The 22,517-nt window shown below is 44.9% G+C and overlaps 1 protein-coding gene across 2 annotated transcripts in view; it reads right to left on the reverse strand.

Annotated features, from left to right (window-relative positions):
* Nucleotides 1-22,517, reverse strand: part of samd12 (sterile alpha motif domain containing 12) — a 170,836-nt gene that overhangs the window by 111,317 nt on the left and 37,002 nt on the right. For both annotated transcript variants that reach the window (XM_068032190.1, XM_068032191.1), the window contains exon 2: nucleotides 12,486-12,664. In XM_068032190.1, coding sequence (XP_067888291.1) covers nucleotides 12,486-12,664 — 179 coding nt within the window. The remainder of the gene's footprint in view (nucleotides 1-12,485; nucleotides 12,665-22,517) is intronic.

Raw genomic sequence — 22,517 nt, forward strand, 5'->3', positions numbered from 1 at the left:
CAGGGGGAGAGAGAGGAAGAGGAGGGAGTGGGGGGAGGAGGGGGAGGGAGTGAATGGAGGAGCGAGAGGGAGTGGGGGGAGGAAGGGGAGGGAGTGGATGGAGGAGCGACAGGGAGTGTGTGGAGGAGAGGGGGGAGGGAGAAGGGGGAGGAGGTCGGGAGGGAGAGACTTCTACAAGACTTAATTAATTTTCAGATAATTTTTATAATCGGGATATTAGACAGCCATTTCTTACAGATTCCCCCACCTTGAGAAGGAAACATCCCTATTGACGTCTAACAGTTGGGCCCTGACTATAGCATTTTATTCGAAGCTGCAGGCCAGTTAGCTTATCATCTGTCATGGGTAAAATGTTGGAAGCTATTATTAAACACCTCAGAGTAGTACACTTAGAAAAATTCAAGGTCATCAGGCAGAGTGAACATGGATTTGTGAAAGGGAAATCATGTTTAACCAATTTATTGGAGTTCTTTGAAGTACTAACATGTGCTGTGGATAAAGGGGAAACCAGTGGATGTATTGTACTTAGATTTCCAGATGGCATTTGATAAGATGCCACATCAAAGGTTATTGCAGAAAATAAAAGCTCATGGTGTAGGGGGTAACATATTGGCATGGATTGAAGATTGGCTGGCTAACAGGAAACAGAGTAGGCATAAATGGGTCATTTTCTGGTTAGCAAGATGCAATGAGTGGAGTGCAACTGGGATCAGTGCTGGGGCCTCAACTTATTACCATTTATATAAACGACTTGGATAAAGGGACCGAAGGTATGCTTGCTAAATTTGCTGAGGACATAAGGAGGCTACAAAGGGATTATAGATAGGTTAAGTGAGTGGGCAAAGATCTGGCAAATGGAGTATAATGTGGGAAAATGTGAAATTGTCCATTTTGACAGAAAGAATAAAGTAGCATATTATCTAAATGGAGAGAGATTGCAGGGCTCCGTGGGTGTCCTCGTACATGAACCACAAAAGGTTACTGTGCAGGTACAGCAAGTAATTAGGAAAGCTAATAGAATGTTATCATTTATTGTGAAGGGAATTGAATACAAAATTAGGGAGGTTATGCTACAGCTACACAGGGCATTGGTGAGATCACATCTGGAGTACTGTGTATAGTATTGTTCTCCTTGAAGGAAGGATGTAAATGTGTTGGAAGCAGTTCTGAGGTTTACTAGACTAACACCTGGAACGGGTGGGTTTTCTTATGAGGAAAGGTTGGACAGGCTAGGCTTGTATCCACTAGAGTTTAGAGGAGTAAAAGATGATTTGATTGAAACATATAAGATCCTGAGGGGTCTTGACAGGGTGGATGTGGAAAGGATGTTCCCTCTTGTGGGAGAATCTAGAACTAAGGGCCACTGTTTAAAAATAAAGGGTCACCGATTTAAGACAGATGAGAAATTTTTTCTCTGAGGGTCATGAATCTTCGGAACTCTCTTCCTCAAAAAGCGGTGGAAGCAGAGTCTTTGAATATTTTTAAGGCAGAGGTAGATAGATTCTTGATAAGCAAGGGAATTAAAGTTTATCGAGGGTAGGCAGGCACTTGGAATTTGGATTTGAGGTTACAATCAGATCAGCCATGATCTTGAATGGAGGAGCAGGCTCGAGGGGCCGAGTGGCCTACTCCTGATTCATAGGTTCATATGTAAAAAGCTAATATTTTGAGTCCCTTTGTAGGGGCAGGAGGGCACTTCGTATGGTGATCAATATTGGGATACAGTGAGATAGAATTATTTTGTAAGCCTTTCCTAGGCATTAAATTGTGTATGTTTGTTAAAAGCAAACATTGAGGGGTTCAGGGGACAATCTCAGCCTGGACCTCCAATTCTGCAATTTGGCTACTGATAAACATCCAGTCCCTCCAAACATTGGGAAAGCATGAATTGCTGGCGTTGGCAGTTCCTGACTCCTGAACCTGCCCACACCACCGATGGGCCATCCAGCAAACTGCCAACAGAGGCCCAGCATACCAATTCCCTAGCCTAATTTGCAGCGTTTCCAGTTCACACCCACTGGAGTTATATTGGAAGTGTGCTGGAGACGATTTAGGGTTTTCAATCCTGTATCTGTTCATATGTTATTGCATAGGTAGGTGCTCAAATAGCATGCTGGCTGCATTGCAATCCAATAGCTTACGAGGGAGTGTGCAAGTGAAGGCAAGCGTCGAGGCGCCATACCCTTTTTCCAACTCTGAAGGTTCAGTACAGGTTTTGGAAGCTTCAGTTGTCAAGTTGAGTTATCTGTGATGACTTATTTCACATGAACCATGTATGACTGTTGTCGAATCGAGCTGATTGATACCTCAGCTGTTTCACTGCAGGCCTATGTCCAAGGGAGGTCTCTGCTGCAAAGACAATACTTTTCACCTTGGTCATATCTTAACCAGAATTGCACAAAACACACATAAAGGCTGTAGGTTTCAGATGCTATGCTGAAGAGGGTGCAATGGCTTTGCGCATCGGAGCTGCGTTCACTACGTACCTATGATATCTTAGGATAGAATTTCCACAGGGGTTCATCCGATCTCCCACTGTAATTTTGAAGGAAGTTCAGCAGAAACCCTCGAGGTTTGGTGTAATTGGCTGTTCACTGATTGGGAGCTGGATAGAAACCATGCCCAGAGGTCACAAAAACCCTCATGAAAATTCAACTGCATGGTTTCTCCAGATTCTCAGGATACTACTGGGAGGAAATCTCTGCTGTTGTTGGGGGTCCTACTACTGCGCTCTATTGATGTTGCACTTTTTGCTGCCAAGTCTAGCTACAGCTTTTACATGGAGAGCAGTTTAGTTTCTCAATATTGCAGGGGATCACAGGACTGGTGTTGATTTCGAGGTGTATGCAGGAAGGAGAGCACTTGTCTCTCAGGAAGGGGATCATGGGAATAGAGCTGGTTCATTATTTTTTGGCCCAGCGATTAAAGTCTAAATTGGGATGGTGTGCAATTTGGAGAAGAAAGTGGAGTTAATGATATTCCCATGCACTTGTTACCTTTGTCCTTCTAGATGGCAGAGGTCACATCTTTGGAGCTGCTGTCAAAAAATCCCAGAGGAGTTTCTGAAACACATCCCAAGGGTATTCCATCACACCCCTGACTGGTACTCTGTAGATGATGGAGAGGGCAAAAGCAACCCTCAGGTTGTTCATGGAGTATTTGGTGATGGTGATGCTACTGAATGTCATTGGGAGGTGGTTGGACTTTCTCCCCCTGGAGATAGTTGTTCCCTGGCAATTGTACGGTCTGAATGTTACTTGCTACTTTTCAGCTCAAAGCTGGTTGTTTTTCAGATCTTGCTGCATGCAAGCATGGACTGTTTCGTTACATAAGGAATTGTGAATGGAACTGAACATTATGTAATTATTAGTAAACATCCAAACTTCTTACTTTATAATGAAGGGAAGATCATTGACAAAGCAGCCAAAGATGGTGGGCACAGGGCACTACCCTGAGCAACTCCTTCAGCGATGTCCTCAGGCTCAGATGATGGCCTCCAACAACCACAGTCATCTTCATTTGTGCTTGGGGAAAACATTGCACTGGCTGGAGTCATGCCATTGACTTCAGCATTACTTACAACCCTTTTTTTTTTGTTCTGAGCAGCCTATCCATTTAAGTGGGTGGCACGTTCAAATTTTTTTGGGTGGCTATACATGTGGGGTATCTTCAAGAAGATGACTTGTGCGTAGCATTAACATTAACTTATGGGTTGCTTAAAAGGGAGCATTAAGTATTAGTAGGGTTCTTTGGTGCTACACTTGGTCAAATGCTGCCTTGATGTCAAGGGCAATCGCTCTTGCCTCACTTCTGGAATTCAGATCTTTTGTCCAGCTTTGAACCAAGTCTGTAATAAGATCTGGAGCTGAATAATCCTGGTGGACCCAAAACTGAGCATTGTGTTACGATCAGGTGAGAAGGTCTTGGGGTTCCCTCTCAGCCTTTGTCTGGTTTAACTATAATGGGGTTTAATTTAAAAACACTGTTTTTAGCTCCCCCCTGAGTGAATCCGTGTTCACTGCTCCAATTGTAAGGCAAAGAAATCAGACAGGTTTCCTTAGACTTAAACAAGAAAGGTGGAAGTTTATTAACCTTAAACTCTAATCCGGTGAACAACTACGAATATGCAATGCGAACATGCATACGCAATAAACACACATGCAGATACAGACAGAAAAAGTAGAAAAAATAAAGGAGAAAAGATTGAGGCAATATCTGGTAGTTACAGTCCTTCAAGTTCAACGTGGAGGCTTTGGTTGCTGGTAAGTCATGCAATTTGCTGGGGCCCCGTTCACACTGTTCCGATGTGGTCATCTTTTCTCTCGAGGTTTAGAAGACACTGGGGAGAGAGAAAAAGAGAGAGTGGGGGAGGAGGGAGGAAGAGAGAGTGGGGGAGGAGGGAGGAAGAGAGAGTGGGGGAGGAGGGAGGAAGAGAGAGTGGGGGAGGAGGGAGGAAGAGAGAGTGGGGGAGGAGGGAGGAAGAGAGAGTGGGGGAGGAGGGAGGAAGAGAGAGTGGGGGAGGAGGGAGGAAGAGAGAGTGGGGGAGGAGGGAGGAAGAGAGAGTGGGGGAGGAGGGAGGAAGAGAGAGTGGGGGAGGAGGGAGGAAGAGAGAGTGGGGGAGGAGGGAGGAAGAGAGAGTGGGGGAGGAGGGAGGAAGAGAGAGTGGGGGAGGAGGGAGGAAGAGAGAGTGGGGGAGGAGGGAGGAAGAGAGAGTGGGGGAGGAGGGAGGAAGAGAGAGTGGGGGAGGAGGGAGGAAGAGAGAGTGGGGGAGGAGGGAGGAAGAGAGAGTGGGGGAGGAGGGAGGAAGAGAGAGTGGGGGAGGAGGGAGGAAGAGAGAGTGGGGGAGGAGGGAGGAAGAGAGAGTGGGGGAGGAGGGAGGAAGAGAGAGTGGGGGAGGAGGGAGGAAGAGAGAGTGGGGGAGGAGGGAGGAAGAGAGAGTGGGGGAGGAGGGAGGAAGAGAGAGTGGGGGAGGAGGGAGGAAGAGAGAGTGGGGGAGGAGGGAGGAAGAGAGAGTGGGGGAGGAGGGAGGAAGAGAGAGTGGGGGAGGAGGGAGGAAGAGAGAGTGGGGGAGGAGGGAGGAAGAGAGAGTGGGGGAGGAGGGAGGAAGAGAGAGTGGGGGAGGAGGGAGGAAGAGAGAGTGGGGGAGGAGGGAGGAAGAGAGAGTGGGGGAGGAGGGAGGAAGAGAGAGTGGGGGAGGAGGGAGGAAGAGAGAGTGGGGGAGGAGGGAGGAAGAGAGAGTGGGGGAGGAGGGAGGAAGAGAGAGTGGGGGAGGAGGGAGGAAGAGAGAGTGGGGGAGGAGGGAGGAAGAGAGAGTGGGGGAGGAGGGAGGAAGAGAGAGTGGGGGAGGAGGGAGGAAGAGAGAGTGGGGGAGGAGGGAGGAAGAGAGAGTGGGGGAGGAGGGAGGAAGAGAGAGTGGGGGAGGAGGGAGGAAGAGAGAGTGGGGGAGGAGGGAGGAAGAGAGAGTGGGGGAGGAGGGAGGAAGAGAGAGTGGGGGAGGAGGGAGGAAGAGAGAGTGGGGGAGGAGGGAGGAAGAGAGAGTGGGGGAGGAGGGAGGAAGAGAGAGTGGGGGAGGAGGGAGGAAGAGAGAGTGGGGGAGGAGGGAGGAATAGAGAGTGGGGGGAGGAGGGAGGAAATAGAGAGTGGGGGGAGGAGGGAGGAAATAGAGAGTGGGGGGAGGAGGGAGGAAATAGAGAGTGGGGGGAGGAGGGAGGAAATAGAGAGTGGGGGGGGGGGGGGAAAGGGAGAGGGAGAGGGACTTTCGTTTTCCAGGTCAAACAGCCTTCTGAATTCAAACTGTCCTGTGGCTAGTTCAAAAACCCTGGACCAGCCAGTTATTCATGTGACCAGCTGGTTTAACCAGGCCCTGGAATGTGCTTCGTTACACCTTCAATGTCTGATCAAAATCCATTTGGGTTAACTGCAGCAGGGACTAGCCCTTTGTCTCCACAAGCAGCGTCTCTTAGTATGCAAATGTCCTTCCAGCCCAGTGTCTGGTGATCTTCAAACAATTCATTTCTTCACTCCAGCAACAGTTTAAAAATCAATATTCATATGACAGAATTAATATGCCTCATTCTTGGAAGGTGGGGGTCTGCATGGCAATTGGGATGAAAACACTAGAAGGAGCAGAGTTCCCAACTCAAGTACATGTAGTACTTGATATGCCCCACAAGAAAACGTGTGCTGTTCACTTGCACATATCATCTTTCTGCCAATATCAATACATTTATTCCACTTTTGTAGCCAGTTATGATTCATCTAGGTGACTGCATTGACTCAGCTGACCTCTATCTGCAGAAATTGTGCCTGCACTTTTAATGAAGAGTGACTTTGAAACTCTTACCTGCCACTACTTGTTGCTCTTTAATGGCAAGCAACAGCCTTTTAACATCTATTCATCACATTTTACACTCATGACTACTTTCATTTTCTTGTTTGTATATCTCATTATCTATCCATTATAATTTTTTCCCTTAGTCCATGATTCCTTCGTTTATCAAGTGCTCATGACAAGTTTCTTGAAAGTTACAGATCAGTGTAGTCACCCTTCCTTAATGTCAGTAACCTATTTGAAAAAAACAGATTAAGCAACCATGACTCTCCTTCCCAACTCCTTGGGGGGTGGGGAGGGGGCGGATGCTCCTTATATCAATTTATATTTTCCGAAGCATTTAAGTACTGTATCACAATATTATTTCATAGATTTTTCTCTGAAGTAGACGTTGGGAGTTACTGATCTAAAGTTTCCAGTCTTTGGGTCTCAAATTTAGCTAAAAGTTTAGTCAAAATCCTGGAACTGCCCAACATTGAGAGTGCATTCACTATACGGACTGCAGCGGTTCAAGAAAACCACCTTTTCAGGACAATAAATGCAAGACCTGCCAGCATTGTTCACATCCCAAAAATGGTCATTACTAATTAGGTGGTCAACTTCAATACTTTAAGACTCTTGTATGGGTAAATGTTGTGCCAGCTGGATAATTTGTCTATTTCAAGAACATCTTGCTTTTACACAATATTTGTCATTGCATGCATACCGTGTAGCACCTTCTCTTCCTGGAAATTGTACTTTTGAATTTGGGCATTTTCCCTTCTCTTCCAAAGTAAAGATAGATCAGAACAAAAATTACTACTTTAGATTGAACAATTTTATGTTCATGCTACTTTTCACATTTCCAATACTTCAGTTTGTATCTCTGCTTAAACCACATTGAGATCCGTACCCTAAATTTTGAACATTCCTTTTTTTCTTCAGTTAATAGAGTAGAGAGATCACCTCCAAAAAGGACATTTCTATTCAAGATAGCTACTAGTCCCAAAATGGGTGGTAAATTTTATCCCTATTTTCCTAGATTTAAAAAACAGATTCTCAGGGTTTCTACGAGTATGTTAAAAGGAACAAAATAGCTGAAAGTAAACATGTGGTCCTGAGAGGTGGAGACAAGAGAAATTATAATGAGAAATAAGGAAATGTCAGAGACGTTAAGTATTTTGTATCAGCCTTCAAATCAGAAAACACAAAAAAAAACAAATAGTGGGGAACCAAGGGTCTAATGAGAATCAGGAACTTAAAAGTAATTAATCAGAAAAAGTGCTAGAGAATTTTTTTTTATTCCTTCGGGGGATATGGGCGTCAATAGCTGTGCCAGCATTTATTGCCCATCCCGAATTGCCCTTGAGCAGGTGGTGGTGAGCTGCCTTCTTGAACTGCTGCAGTCCTTGGGGTGTAGGTACACCAACAGTACTAATGGGACTAAAATCCAACAAATCCCCAAAACATGATGGCCTACATCCCAGGGTTCAAAAAACGATGGCTGCAAAGATAACGGATGCACCCATTGTGATCTTCCAAAATTCCCTAAATTCCAGAATAGTCCCAGTGGATTGGAAGGTAGTAAATGTAACGCAGCTATTCAAGAAAACAGTGAGAGAGAAAACAGGGAACCAAGGGCAGTTAGCCTAACATAAGTCCTTGGAAAAATGCTGGAATCCATTATTAAGGAAATGGAAACACAGAACTTGGAAAATCACAAGTGATTAGATAGAGTCGACAGGGTCTATGAAAGGAAAATCATGTCTGGCAAATCTCGAAGAGATTTTTGAGGATGTAACTAACAGGATAGATTAAAGGAGAGTCAGTGGATGTGGTGTATTTGGATTTTCAAAGGGCAATCAATATCACACCAAAGGTTTTTTTTTTACACACTATAAAAGCTCATGGTTGGGCTGAATATAGCAAAATGGATAGAGGATTGCTTAAAGAACAAAAAAAAAGTAGGAATAAATGTGTAATTTTCAGGCTTGCAGGGTGTTACTTACTAGCAGAGAACCTTCAGCCTCAGCTCTTTACAATCTATCTTAATGACTTACATGAAAGAACTGAGTGTAATGTATTCAAGTTTGCTGACAATACAAAAAGTTAGTTGGGAAAGTAAGCTGTGAGGAGGACGTAAGGAGTCTGCAAAGGGGTATAAACAGGTCGGGTGCGTGGAAAAGAAGAGTTATAATGTAAGGGAAACGTAAGGTTATGCACTTCGGCAGGAATAGAAAAGCAGAATTTTTTTTTATAAATGGTGATAAACTGTTAAAATGCTGGTGTTCAGTGTTCTTCTTTGGCCTCCTTGTCTCGAGAGACAATGGGTAAGCGCCTGGAGGTGGTCAGTGGTTTGTGGAGCAGCGCCTGGAGTGGCGATAAAGTCCAATTCTAGAGTGACAGACTCTTCCACAGGTGCTGCAGATAAAATTGGTTGTCGGGGCTGTTACACAGTTGGCTCTCACCTTGCGCTTTTGTCTTTTTTCCTGCCAACTGCTAAGTCTCTTCGACTCGCCACACTTTAGCCCCGCCTTTATGGCTGCCCACCAGCTCTGGCAATCGCTGGCAACTGACTCCCACGACTTGTGAACAATGTCACAGGACTTCATGTCGTGTTTGCAAAAGTCTTTAAAGCGGAGACATGGACGGCCGGTGGGTCTGATACCAGTGACGAGCTCGCTGTACAATGTGTCCTTGGGGATCCTGCCATCTTCCATGCGGCTCACATGGCCAAGCCATCTCAAGGGCCGCTGGCACAGTAAGGTGTATATGCTGGGGATGTTGGCTACCTCGAGGACTTCTGTGTTGGAGATACGGTCCTGCTACCTGATGCCAAGGATTCTCTGGAGGCAGCGAAGATGGAATGAATTGAAACGTCGCTCTTGGCTGACATACATTGTCCAGGCCTCGCTGCCGTAGAGCAAGGTACGGAGGACACAGGCTTGATACACTCGGACCTTTGTGTTCCGTGTCAGTGCGCCATTTTCCCACACTCTCTTGGCCAGTCTGGACATACTAGTGGAAGCCTTTCCCATGTGCTTGTTGATTTCTGCATCAAGAGACAGGTTACTGGTGATAGTTGAGCCTAGGTAGGGGAACTCTTGAACCACTTCCAGAGCGTGGTCGCTGATATTGATGGATGGAGCATTCCTGTCCCATGATGTTCGCTTTCTTGAGGCTGATGGTTAGGCCAAATTCATTGCCGGCAGCCGCAAACCTGTCGATGAGTCTCTGCAGATACTCTTCTGCGTGGGATGTTAATGCAGCATCGTCAGCAAAGAGGAGTTCCCTGATGAGGACTTTCCGTACTTTTGTCTTCACTCTTAGACGGGCAAGGTTGAGCAACCTGCCATCTGATCTTGTGGAGGAAAATTCCTTCTTCTGAAGACTTGAACGCATGCGAGAGCAGCAGGGAGAAGATGATCCCAAACAGTGCAGTTGTGAGAACACAGCCCTGTTTCACGCCACTCAGGATAGGAAAGGGGTCTGATGAGGCGCCGCTATGTTGAATTGTGCCTTTCATATTGTCAAAAATGAGGTGATGATACTTAATAGCTTTGGTGGACATCCAATCTTTGCTAGTAGTCTGAAGAGACCACGTCTGCTGACGAGGTCAAAGGCTTTGGTGAGATCAATGAAAGCAACTTCGAGGGGCATCTGTTGTTCTCAGCATTTCTCCTGTAGTTGGCGAGGGGAGAACAGCATGTCAATGGTGGATCTCTGCTCGAAAGCCACAATGTGCCTCAGGGTAGACACGCTCAGCCAGCTTCTGGAGTCTGTTTAAAATGACTCAAGCAAAGACTTTCCCCACTATGCTGAGCAGGGAGATTCCATGGTAGTTGTTGCAGTCACCCTTGTTCTTATAGAGGGCGATGATATTGGCATCGCGCATATTGTGGTACCGCTCCTTCATCCCAGCACAGGCAAAGCAGTTCGTAGAGTGCTGGAAGTATAGCAGGCTCGGCACTCTTGATTATTTCGGGGTAATGCCGTCCTTCCCAGGGGCCGCTCCACTGACTAGAGAATCAATGGCATCACTGAGTTCCGATTTTGTTGGCTGTTCGTCCAGCTCATCCATGACAGGCAGAGACTGGGCTGAATTGAGGGCGGTATCAGTGACAACATTTTCCCTGGAGTACAGTTCTAGGTAGTGCTCCACCCAGCGGTCCATTTGCTTGTGTTAAGTTTGCTTGTGTTCAGTGTTAATTGCTCATTAATTGGATGTTTAATCATATTCAGGTGGTAGACATTAAGTGGGAATTCACTTCTGCTCCTATATCTAGAAACAGACAAACTATGTTGGGTTTTCAGGTGCATCTTTGTAATGTGTTTCTCTGTAAATAAAAGCTTATAAGCATATAAAGACTAGGCTCCACATTTATCCTTCACCATCTGGCTATCTAGAGTGTCATTCAGAGGTATTTGGGTGTCCTTATATGCAAATCACAGAAGGTTAATATGCAGGTATAGCAAGCAATTAGGAAGGCAAATGGTATGTTAGACTTTAATGCAAGGTTTGGTCTCTGTACCCAAGGAAGAATATGCTTACCTTAGAGGGAATACAACAAAAGGTTCACTAGATTGATTCCTGGGTTGAGAGGATTTTCACATATGAGGAGAGATCAAGTAGAATGGGCCTATACTCTCTATAGTTTAGAACAATGTTGTACAACCTTTTCAGGCAGAGGGCCGCATTATGATTTTGCTCGGCCCAGGGCGCCTGTGAGCAAATTTCGAAAGATAAAGGCATCAAAAATTTATCTTACTAATAAAAACAACAAATGTGCATTTTTGTGAAGAAGCTTTAATCAGAAGACAAATTCATTGACTTACTTTCTCATCACGATATTGAAAACTGATCTAGTGACATACCTGGCATTGTTTTTGCTTGCATAAGTCGTCAATTTCTGCCTGCACACTTGATGTAGTGATGCAGAATATTCTGGATAGATATCCATCTCTCAGGAGTGAGATCTCTCTCTCTCTGTCTCTCCGTGTTTCCCCCCCCTCCCTTTTCTCCACCCCCCCCCCCACTCTGTCTCCGTTCCTTCCCCCCACCCCCTCACTGTCTCTATTCCTCACCCCCAACCACTCAATCGCTGTTCCTTCGCACCCCCCCCCCCCCACCACTCCATCTCTCTATTCCTTCCACCACCACTTCGCCCCACCCCCCATCTCTGTTTCCTTCCCCCCCCACCCCCATCTCCCTCTCTGACAGTTGCACTGAGCAGGAGCGCTCAGCACAGTAGCTTTGTGGTTTGTCAGTTTGTTTAAAAACATTGCGCTGAGTTTCACAGATCAGCTGCTGAAGCAGGGACACATTTCTCAACATTGGACAGATTCGGGGTTTTCTGGCAGGCTTTTAAAAAAGTCGGAACACCAAGAATCTATCCGATGTTGGGAAGCACATTCCTGCTTCAGTAGCTGTCATGTGTGAAACTGACAGCAAGATGTTTTTAAAAAGGCCGCTCTGCAGGAAGACAAAAGGAAATTTCCCATCTCCACTCACGGAGCCCTGGCGAGGATGAGGAATGGCCGCAGGCTGGATGGAAACCTTTGGCGAGCCGGATCCTGGCCCGTAGGCCGTATGTTGGACAACCCTGGTTTAGAAGAATGGGAGGTAATTTCATTGAAACGTGTAAAATTCGGAGAGAGCTTGACAGGGTTGATGCTGAGGGGCTGTTCCCCCAGCATAATTAGTACGCATCTCAGGATAAGGGGTCAGCCATTTACGACAGATGAGGAGAAATTTCTTCACTCAGTGGGCTGCGCAGCATTGCAATTCTCTAACCTACAGTAGAGGGGATGCTCAGTTATTGAGTATATTGAAGACTGAGATCATAGATTTTTGGTCAGAGAGAGAATCAAGGAATATGGGGAAAACTGGGTGGGAAAGTGGAGTTGAGGTCTAAGATCAGCTATGATTTTACTGATTAGCACAGCAGGCTCGAAGGTCCACATGGGTTACACCTACTCATTTCTTATGTTCTATGTAAACCAACATTAAAAAGGAAAATTGAATTTTGGCCGACTTGCCACATGTCGCACAAAACAGTATCAAATACATCAAATTAAATACTTGTTGTGGCTAAACAGCTTTTTATTCCGAAATGCTTCATTTTACTGGGATATGGGGAGATTGAATTATACATCCGATTGTAGCTATACTTACCTTCACCAATTCGGTTTCTGGCACATGAAGACTCTTTGGACTATCATTTGATTCCACTATTCTTAAAATCTTTTCATCATTTGAATTCAAGACCTCTGGATCACCAAGTACTTGCAGGCTCACATCTTCAGTACAAACAGCATGATCCACACCATTCTGGTTAAGATTACAATGAACAGCTGCGAAATGGAAAATTAACAATAAGACATAAATAGGCATTTGAACCATCGGCTGAAAAATAAGTTGTATTTAGAGTTAGGCTAAACAGAAAAAAAAAATTCCCATTTTGGAAAACTCTCCATACTTTTGCGAACAAGCATTTAGACCCCAAATGGGTAGTTAGGCAACCCCTTTCTCTACAGAATAGTAGAACATGAAATAGTATGTTACCATATCTAAATATTCGGACATTCTTATGGAAGAAAACCAGGCTACCGCCAAAATGATGTTCATTTCCACAACTATGTCTTCTGACTACATTTTTCCATTGATTGCAACACTACTTATTTTGTGTACAAGCAACTTCAGTTGAGCACTGTTCGAATATTTAAGAAATAATTTAAACAGTCAAACTATCCCAGCATTCTTTTCTTTCAGCATCTTCAGTGTTAGAGCACAAGTGGGAGAAAGAGAAATCTTAATCCTGTCTCTCTATACACACACACACAAAAAACAGTAGAAAGTTTGGAAATGCAAGGGGAGATAATGAAAGTAGCCAGGTCAAGAAAAAGGTTCATACCTTGATGAACAATTTAATTGCCAAGATACCACATATCATAGAAGATCATAAACATTTGGGCGGCACAGTGGCGCAGTGGTTAGCACTACAGCCTCACAGCTCCAGCGACCCGGGTTCAATTCTGGGTACTGCCTGTGCGGAGTTTGCAAGTTCTCCCTATGACCGCGTGGGTTTCCTCCGGGTGCTCTGGTTTCCTCCCACAGCCAAAGACTTGCAGGTTGATAGATAAATTGGCCATTGTAAATTGCCCCTAGTATAGGTAGGTGGTAGGGGAATATAGGGATGTGGTAGGAATATGGGATTAGTGTAGGATTAGTATAAATGGGTGGTTGATGATCGGCACAGACTCGGTGGGCGGAAGGGCCTGTTTCAGTGCTGTATCTCTAAATAATAAAAAATAATAAAAATAAAATTTGGCATACACATGTACTGTATTATAAACAAAGCACAAGGGCAAAGGCTGAAAAGATTAGAAGCTGGGAAAACATGTAAATATGCGGCCTCAGCATCCATGTAATATGTGGGAACAGAGCAAGGTTCTATTATAGCACAAGAATAGAACACGTTTCTCTTTTAAGGCAGAGCATTCTGAGGAGCTGTGCGGAGGGTCTGGAGGTGGTTGTTCCAGGTTTCGGAAACTGGATGTGTTGTGCTCTTCAGTCAGAGTGTGTTCGAAGTAGTCAGAGCCTGGGAATCAGGCTGTATCATTTATAGGCCATTTAATATAAATCAGGTTGCTCAACCTTTTTGCATAGGGGGGGCCACATTACAATTTTTGTCTTAATATAGGGGGCTGGTGAGATAATGGCATTAAAAATTTATCTTTCTATTCATCAAAACAACGGCAAATGTACATTTGTGACAAAGCTTTAAATGAGAACACTAATTTATTGACTTACTTTCTCTTCACTATGTTCTACACTGATTCAGCGAGATACCTAGCATTTTTTTGCTTGCACAAGTAGTCAATCTTTGCCCACACACTTGATGTAGCAATGCAGAGTATTCCAGATGGATGTCATTCTGTCAGGAGTGATCTTGATCACACTCTCCCTTTCTCTCTCCCCCCACGAACCACCCCCCCCCCACCCCCAGGCAAACCCATGTCCCCCCTCTGTGTTGTTCCCTGCCTCTGTCATCCCCGTTTTGTGTTCCCCCTGCCCCGGTCCCCACCACTCTCTCTTGCACACTCTTGCTCCATTTCCTGCCTCTCCCTTCCCGTTCCCCCCTCCCTTCCTCTCCCACTGCTTCCCCCTTCCCTCGCTCCCTGTTCCCCCACCCACCCCCTCCCCCCCCCCGTCTCCCACAGCTTCTCGCTTCTCTCTCTCTCCCTGTTCCCACTCGCTCCATTGCCCCCCTTGCTTCATCTGTCTCCCCTCTCTCCTCCCCCCATTGCCTCCTCTTTTGATCTCTGTTGCCCCCCCATCTGTGTTCGTGTTTTCTGCGTTCCCGTCCTCCCCTTTCACTCTGCGTTCCCGTTCCCCGCCCCCCCCCCCCCCCCCACCGGACAGTCACAGAGAGCAGGAACGTTCAGCAGATGCTTGGTCAGTTTTTTTTTTTAAATTGCAAGACAGTTTAACAGCTGACAGTTGCTGACATCAGCAGCAGTGGTTTCCCAACTTCGGATAGATTCAGGGTTTAAAAAAAAGTCGGATCCTGCTGGAAGACCCTGAGTCCGTCCGAAGTTGGGAAACCCTTGTTCCCGATGTCAGACCTGTCACCTGTGAAACTGACATGAACATTAAGAGTTGGTCTGACAATAAGAAATTTCTCATCTACAGTCATGGACCCCTGGCGAGGATGAGGAACAACCCGGTGCAGTTTAAATCCGTGGGCCAGATAGAAACCTTTGACACGCAGGGTCCTGGCTCACAGACCATATTTTTTTTTTTAAGAACATTACAGCGCAGTACAGGCCCTTCAGCCCTCGATGTTGCGCCAACCTGTGAAACCATCTGACCTACACTATTCCATTTTCATCCATATGTCTATCCAATGACCACTTAAATGCCCTTAATGTTGGCGAGTCTACTACTGTTGCAGGCAGGGCGTTCCACGCCCCTACTACTCTCTGAGTAAAGAAACTACCTCTGACAGCTGTCCTATATCTATCACCCCTCAACTTAAAGCTATGTCCCCTCGTGTTTGCCATCACCATCCGAGGAAAAAGACTCTCACTATCCACCCTATCCAACCCTCTGATTATCTTATATGTCTCTATTAAGTCACCTCTCCTCCTCCTTCTCTCCAACGAAAACAACCTCAAGTCCCTCAGCCTTTCCTCCTAAGACCTTCCCTCCATACCAGGCAACATCCTAGTAAATCTCCTCTGCACCCTTTCCAAAGCTTCCACATCCTTCCTATAATGCGGTGACCAGAACTGCACGCAATACTCCAGGTGCGGTCTCACCAGAGTTTTGTACAGCTGCAGCATGACCTCGTGGCTCCGAAACTTGATCCCCCTACTAATAAAAGCTAACACACCATATGCCTTCTTAACAGCCCTATTAACCTGGGTAGCAACCTTCAGGGATTTATGCACCTGGACACCAAGATCTCTCTGTTCATCTACACTACCAAGAATCTTCCCATTAGCCCAGTACTCTGCATTCCTGTTACTCCTTCCAAAGTGAATCACCTCGCACTTTTCCGCATTAAACTCCATTTGCCAGCTCTGCAGCACATCTATGTCCCTCTGTACCCTACAACATCCTTCGGCACTATCCACAACTCCACCGACCTTAGTGTCATCCGCAAATTTACTAACCCACCCTTCTACACCCTCTTCCAGGTCATTTATAAAAATGACAAACAGCAGTGGCCCCAAAACAGATCCTTGCGGTACACCACTAGTAACTAAACTCCAGGATGAACATTTGCCATCAACCACCACCCTCTGTCTTCTTTCAGCTAGCCAATTTCTGATCCAAAGCTCTAAATCACCTTCAACCCCATACTTCCGTATTTTCTGCAATAGCCTACCATGGGGAACCTTATCAAATGCCTTACTGAAATCCATATACACCACATCCACTGCTTTACCCTCATCCACCTGTTTGGTCACCTTCTCGAAAAACTCAATAAGGTTTGTGAGGCACGACCTACCCGTCACAAAACCGTGCTGACTATCGCTAATGAACGTATTCTTTTCAAGATGATTATAAATCCTGTCTCTTATAACCTTTTCCAACATTTTACCCACAACCGAAGTAAGGCTCACAGGTCTATAATTACCAGGGCTGTCTCTACTCCCCTTCTTGAACAAGGGGACAACATTTGCTATCCTCCAGTCTTCCGGCACTATTCCTGATGTCCAACTATATGTTGGACATCCCTGATATTTTTAGAACATTACAGCGCAGTACAGGCCCTTCGGCCCTCGATGTTGCGCCGACCTGTGAAACCATCTGACCTACACTATTCCATTTTCATCCATGTTTCTATCCAATGACCACTTAAATATAAATAGACACAAGTCACCAGTCCATGCAACAAAGCTTGTTATTATAAAAAATACCACTCATGTCGATCATGAACGGAATTATTGTCGCTGGACTAACCATCCTTTGTTGTGATGGCAACAACTGAATAAATCCACCAAAAAGCACAAACCACCAAACACTACTGCAACTACTCCCAAACACAGCCAACTAACATTTAAAATCCTGAAATGACAAGTTTGTCCTATTCTGGTGTTATACCTGAGCAAATACACAAGTTTTCTTTTGCTGAATAAGAATATTCCCCTCAATTACTTTTTTTTGTCTGAAGACAGAGGAAACTTTGCTAATGTCTTACTGAGTTTTTCATACACCAGCGCTCAAAATATCAAACTAATTAGCAATAATAAACTAGAACGCTAAAGCAGATGCATGCATATGAACTTGGTCACAATCTAAATTTACACAATTACAGTGATACATTTAAATACCTGCATAACAAACTCTATTTGTCCAAGACAACTGCAAATGAAAGAAATATAATTACCTCCATACAGGCAAATTTTTAAGCCAAATATTTTAGGTTACTTGTATTATTACAGAAAGGTTAACAGAAGAGCTTGTAAGGATAATCAAAGATAAAGACAACCAACTGGCATTTTTTTCAAAGTTGTAGTGAACAGCTCAGATGCAGGCCACTTATTGATGATTAGTCAAAATCCAGTTCAGAACATTTTGAATTAAATACATTGCTGCCACAGAGTGGCAAGATAAGGATTTGCACTCAATTCCTACTCTGATCTCAGAAGTTATATGTTTAAGAGAAAAGAAATGGTACTCCACTATTAGGTAGAACAGCAAGATTCCCAGACTGAAGCAAATAGACAGAACAAAACAAGTACTGTAAAACCCCAGATCAGAAGCTCCTCTACCAAAATCTGTAATGGGGGTCAGTTTTGGCTTAGTGATAGCACTCTCACCTGAGTCAAAAGTTGCGGGTTCAAGCTCCATTCCAGAAACTTGGGAACACAATCTGGGTTGTTACTTCAGTAGATTTACTGGGGGAAATGCTAAATAGAGGTCCCATCTTACCTTCATGTGGGTGTTAAATAGCCCATAGCATTATTTGAAGAGCATGATAGTTCTTAGTGTCAGGGCTAACAATTATCCCTCAACCAACATGACAAAAACAGATTATCTGGTCATTTACCTCTACTATTAGTGGGATTAGCTGCTGAGTTTCTCTACATTACAATGGTGACTTTACCTCAAACAAATTCATTGGCTGCTCATAGGACATCCTGCAGGTGTGAAAGACACTATAAATTCTAACAATCTAAAGTACAGCACAGTCAACATGGTGTCAAAACCTGTTTTCAAGAACATGGGTTAAGAGTGATTGTAGGATCAATTTTGGAGGGGTGGGAATTTGAAGCAAAATTGATGAATATGTAAAATGTCATCAACTTTGCACCCTACCCTCACCTTCACATGCCCACCTCTGATTCTTCAATCTCCATTTCTGGGGCTAGGCCATCAACCAATATTTACTGACTTCCACAACTACCTCGATTCGCTTCCTCCCAAGGGCTCTATTCCATTCTCCCAGTTTCTCCATCGCATCTACTCTGACAGGGACAGCTTCCATACCAATGTTTCCAATATATCTTCCTTTCCTTGCAAGGATTCTCATTGTGGTTGACTGGGCCCTAGATCCATGTCCATCCCATTTCCCATACTTTTGCCCTCACCCCTTCTTCCCAGAACTACAATATGGTTCCCTTAGTCCTCACCTTCCACTTGAACAGCCTCCACAATAAATGGATCCTCTGCCATTTCCAGTGTGATGCCACCAAATATCTCTGCCCCTTCCCTCCCAACATTCCAAAAGTACAGTTCCTTCTGGGACACCCTAGGCCAATTTCAAATCACCAACATCACCTTCCCATGCAAGCATGCGAGAGGTGACACCTCTCCTTTCACCTTCTCCGTTCCGACTGCTCAAGTCCCCAAACACACTTTCCAGGTAAAACAGCAATTTACTTGTACTTTTTAATTTAGTACTGTAATCACTGCTCACAATGTGAGCTCCTTTACACTGGGGAGGCTAAACACAGATTGGGTTATCACTTTGCTGAACGTCTCCATTCAGTTGCAAGAGCGACCCGGAGCTTTCCAGTCACCTACCATTTTAATTCTCTGTCCATGACCTCCTACAATGTTGCAATTAAGCTGAACGGAAGTTTGAAGAACAGCATCTCAACTCTTATTAGGCACTTTATAACCTTCTGGACTCACTGGGTTCAGCTATTTCAGATCGTATTCAGATCACTGCTCCCACTTTTTCCCCGCTCCGGACAGCAGTTGCTGCTAATGATTCTGCTGTTGCCATTTACAGCTCCTACAGATCTACATGTATTGAGTTCTTTATGTTGTCTGATACCGAATAAATGAGATGCATGGAGTCCAATTGGTTCAAGATCTCAAAATAGGTTTATTACAGCTAAATTATTATACAGTACAGAGCTAACCATTTACAAAACTTGCCTCTAGGGGTTACAGTAGCAGAGTGACATGACTGTCCTGGTACTTGGCTCATTAGCATGCTAAAACCTTAAAGGGATATCACTCTTAATGGCAACCATACAACATCCCCCTTCTTTCCAAAAAAAAGTCATATATGCTAATAGTAAAAACAAAATTAGGTATCAAAATTAGTTACAGGGGATATAGATTATAAAATTTACAAGTCCATATATTGTCCCAGTGGTTTGACAACTCTTGCTCGGGGAATCTGCGTCTCATCTGTTGCTGATTTTTTTCTGAAGTTTCTCCCGCTCTGCATTCAGTTTCTGTTGCTCTGTCTTCAGCCTGCTAACATACTCTGTTGCCTTTCTCAAGATGACCACTTTGAAGCCTCGTCATTCTTGGAAAATTCCGGGACCTCATCTCGAAGAGCAAACAGACAATGATTCAACTCATTCCTCCTCTGCCTCTTCAGGGCATTGTGCGTCCTTAGCCTCTCCTCATTCTCCGTGTCTGAAGGGCTTGGGCTCAAGGTAGAGGACTTGTTGGAGGAAGAGTACTTGGTCTGATGGAGATACTTGTCCATTTTGGCTCACTGTGGTGCTGGTGGTTCTTTAGAGAGCAGAGGTGAAGGCGAGGCATAGTTGTGCTGTTGCTGTGTTTCCAGACTGCAGCGTTTGGTGCTGGTCAGAGTCTGTGAGCAGGTTCCGGTCCTTGGAGATTTCCCCTTGGTCTCTTCTGCTGTAATTGGTACCTTGGTGACCTCATGTATGGTTATGATGTTGAAGTCCTTACACACTGGTAGTCCTGTTACTGCTGGTCCGCTCGTGTCTACTACGTAGAATACTTGTGGTTTCCATGCCGACTTGCCATATCTGCACTGCATTGTGAGTGTGCCACTGCAAGGAATGGTGACCCGTTGGATGCAGATAACTTGGCAGTTGTCAGTTGTGTCACTGATTTCCAACAAATCCAGTACATATCTTTCAAGATTTGAACTGGTAGGATATTTGCACTAGCACAGGTGTCAAATAGTGACCCTGATCATGTGTTTGCCAGCTTTCTTTGAGCACATGATGTTAATAGTGGTGAAAGCTTCCAGTTGTTTGACTTCATCAATGTGTCAGGTTCACAATGTGGAACGCCTGTTCGTCTTCTGTCTGAGAATTGCTTCTCTGTGTCTTGTCTCAGGTCTGTTTTGTTGCGGATTTTGTGTATTGGCTTGCGATTATACATGTCTCTGGCACTTTCCTTGCTGCTGTTGCCCTGTTTTGTTTGCTTGTGTTCTACCATGACTTCTGTGCACGCCTTGCACAGGTCTCAAAATGCAGGGCAACTTCAGTCAGTGGGACCAACCACACTCACCACACAGCTTGCTTGCTCTTTTCGACTTGGTTATTGTGTCGAGACTGTTGGTTGCACCTAATGCTTGCAGATGTTGTCATTCAGCTACAGTGGCTTTGTATTTCCTGCCATCTTCCAGCAGTGCAGTGTTGTGACCTTTCTTGGGCTTCAATGGGTGTTGATATAAATCACCAGCTCCATTAGTCGCTCTGACATCACAATTTGAGAAATCTAATTCATTGCCCTTACTACTGCATCGACTGACAAACTGGTCTATTGATTCGGGTGGATGTTGCCTATAGGACATCAATTCCAGGTTGAGTGAATTTTAGAGTTCACCCAATCGGAGATGATCTTCCAGCACTTTCCATATCTTTCTGGTCCTCTTCAGATAATCCCTGGTATTGATTCTGTGCAATCCCTCATTTCCAATTGTTATCAGTATCTTCACAGCCTGTTTCTCTCGTTCTACCATGGTGAAACATAACAGCATTCTTTGTTTTAACAGTTGGAACTTGGATAGGATATCCAAGGTCTTCTAGTTCATGTCAAGAAATTTGGGATCCATCTTCCTGCTGCTCTTTTGCTTTAAAACTTGCTTTAAAGACTTATTCTATGAGTCTGTGCTATTTCCCTTTTTAAAAACTCTCTTGGCTGCTTTGATTGACAGGAGGCGTTTAACAGTGCTTGTCTGTTTATGTAGCTTCCAGCACTGTGCAACAGGCATTTCAAGTGCTTTTTTTCTGCTAGAGTTTGATTATACAGCCGTTTAATAGGCAATTCTTCATGCTTGAGTGAGTTCTTTTTATGTTGTCTGATGCAACTGGTACTTGGCTCATTAGCATACTAAGAAAATCATACAACACCATCTTTGGTTTCTGTATTCGTCCTACGAACATCCTCTTTTGTCTTGCACCATCATCTCTTTTGTCACCTAATCTCTCCTGTTGTCCATTCTATCACTCACCTTCCCTTCTGTTCTCTTCTCCCCTGCCTTTGTACTTCCCTAAAAACTATCGCATCTAATATTTTCCAGTTCCAATGAAAGGTCACTATTCTCAAACGTTGCAACGTCTTCTGCTTTTATTTCAGATTTCCAGAATCCACAGAATTTTGCTTTTGCAGCCATGGGCGAAAAATTGAAGGCAGCCCGAAAACGGGCTTGGGGATCACTGTGCACGATTAACCTACACCCATTGCTTTCGATGCAGGCAGCACACGAACATCGTGCTGCCTGGTAATTTAAATGATAGTAGCATGCAGTCCAGTGCTAAGTGTGCTGCTGAGTGGCTGCACGGTTCAGCAAGGGGGCCAAGTTCATGTGAGCCTAGCACCACTTATAAGGTGCCCTGCGACTCGGAGGAGGTGCATTCTGGCTGCAGCAGGTTCTGGAAGTGGCTGAGGAAGACTCTGTCTGGCAAGAAAAGTGAAAAAGGCACAACAGGGCACAGAATGTGCTTTCACGTTCTCTGATGCAGCCAGAGACCTTGGTGCAGGATATGGACAGGAGGAAAGAGGTTCTCTACCCACAGGCAGCCAGAAGGCCCTCCTGACAGAGACTAAAGGCAGTGGGAGCAGGTAGTTATCACTTTCAATGCAAACAAATAATGTAGTCCCGAGGATCAGGATGCAGTGCAGGAAGAAGTTTACTGACCGCACACGAGTGGTCAATGTCAGTGGATGCATTTTCAAATGCCATATCCTTACAATTGGACCACTAACCTCACACACTAGTTAGCCAATAGCTAAACTGCCCCTTCACTCATGTACCAACCATCTCCATCTTCTTTGGCCTCCTTATCTCGAGAGACAATGGATGAGCGCCTGGAGGTGGTCAGTGGTTTGTGAAGCAGCGCCTGGAGTGGCTATCAAGGCCAATTCTAGAGTGACAGGTTCTTCCACAGGTGAAATTTGTTTGTCGGGGCTGTTATACAGTTGGCTCTCCCCTTGCACCTCTGTCTCTTCGACTCGCCACACTTTAGC

This window comes from Heterodontus francisci, chromosome 5 (assembly GCF_036365525.1).
Source record: "Heterodontus francisci isolate sHetFra1 chromosome 5, sHetFra1.hap1, whole genome shotgun sequence".
Classification (NCBI taxonomy): Eukaryota; Metazoa; Chordata; class Chondrichthyes; order Heterodontiformes; family Heterodontidae; genus Heterodontus; species Heterodontus francisci.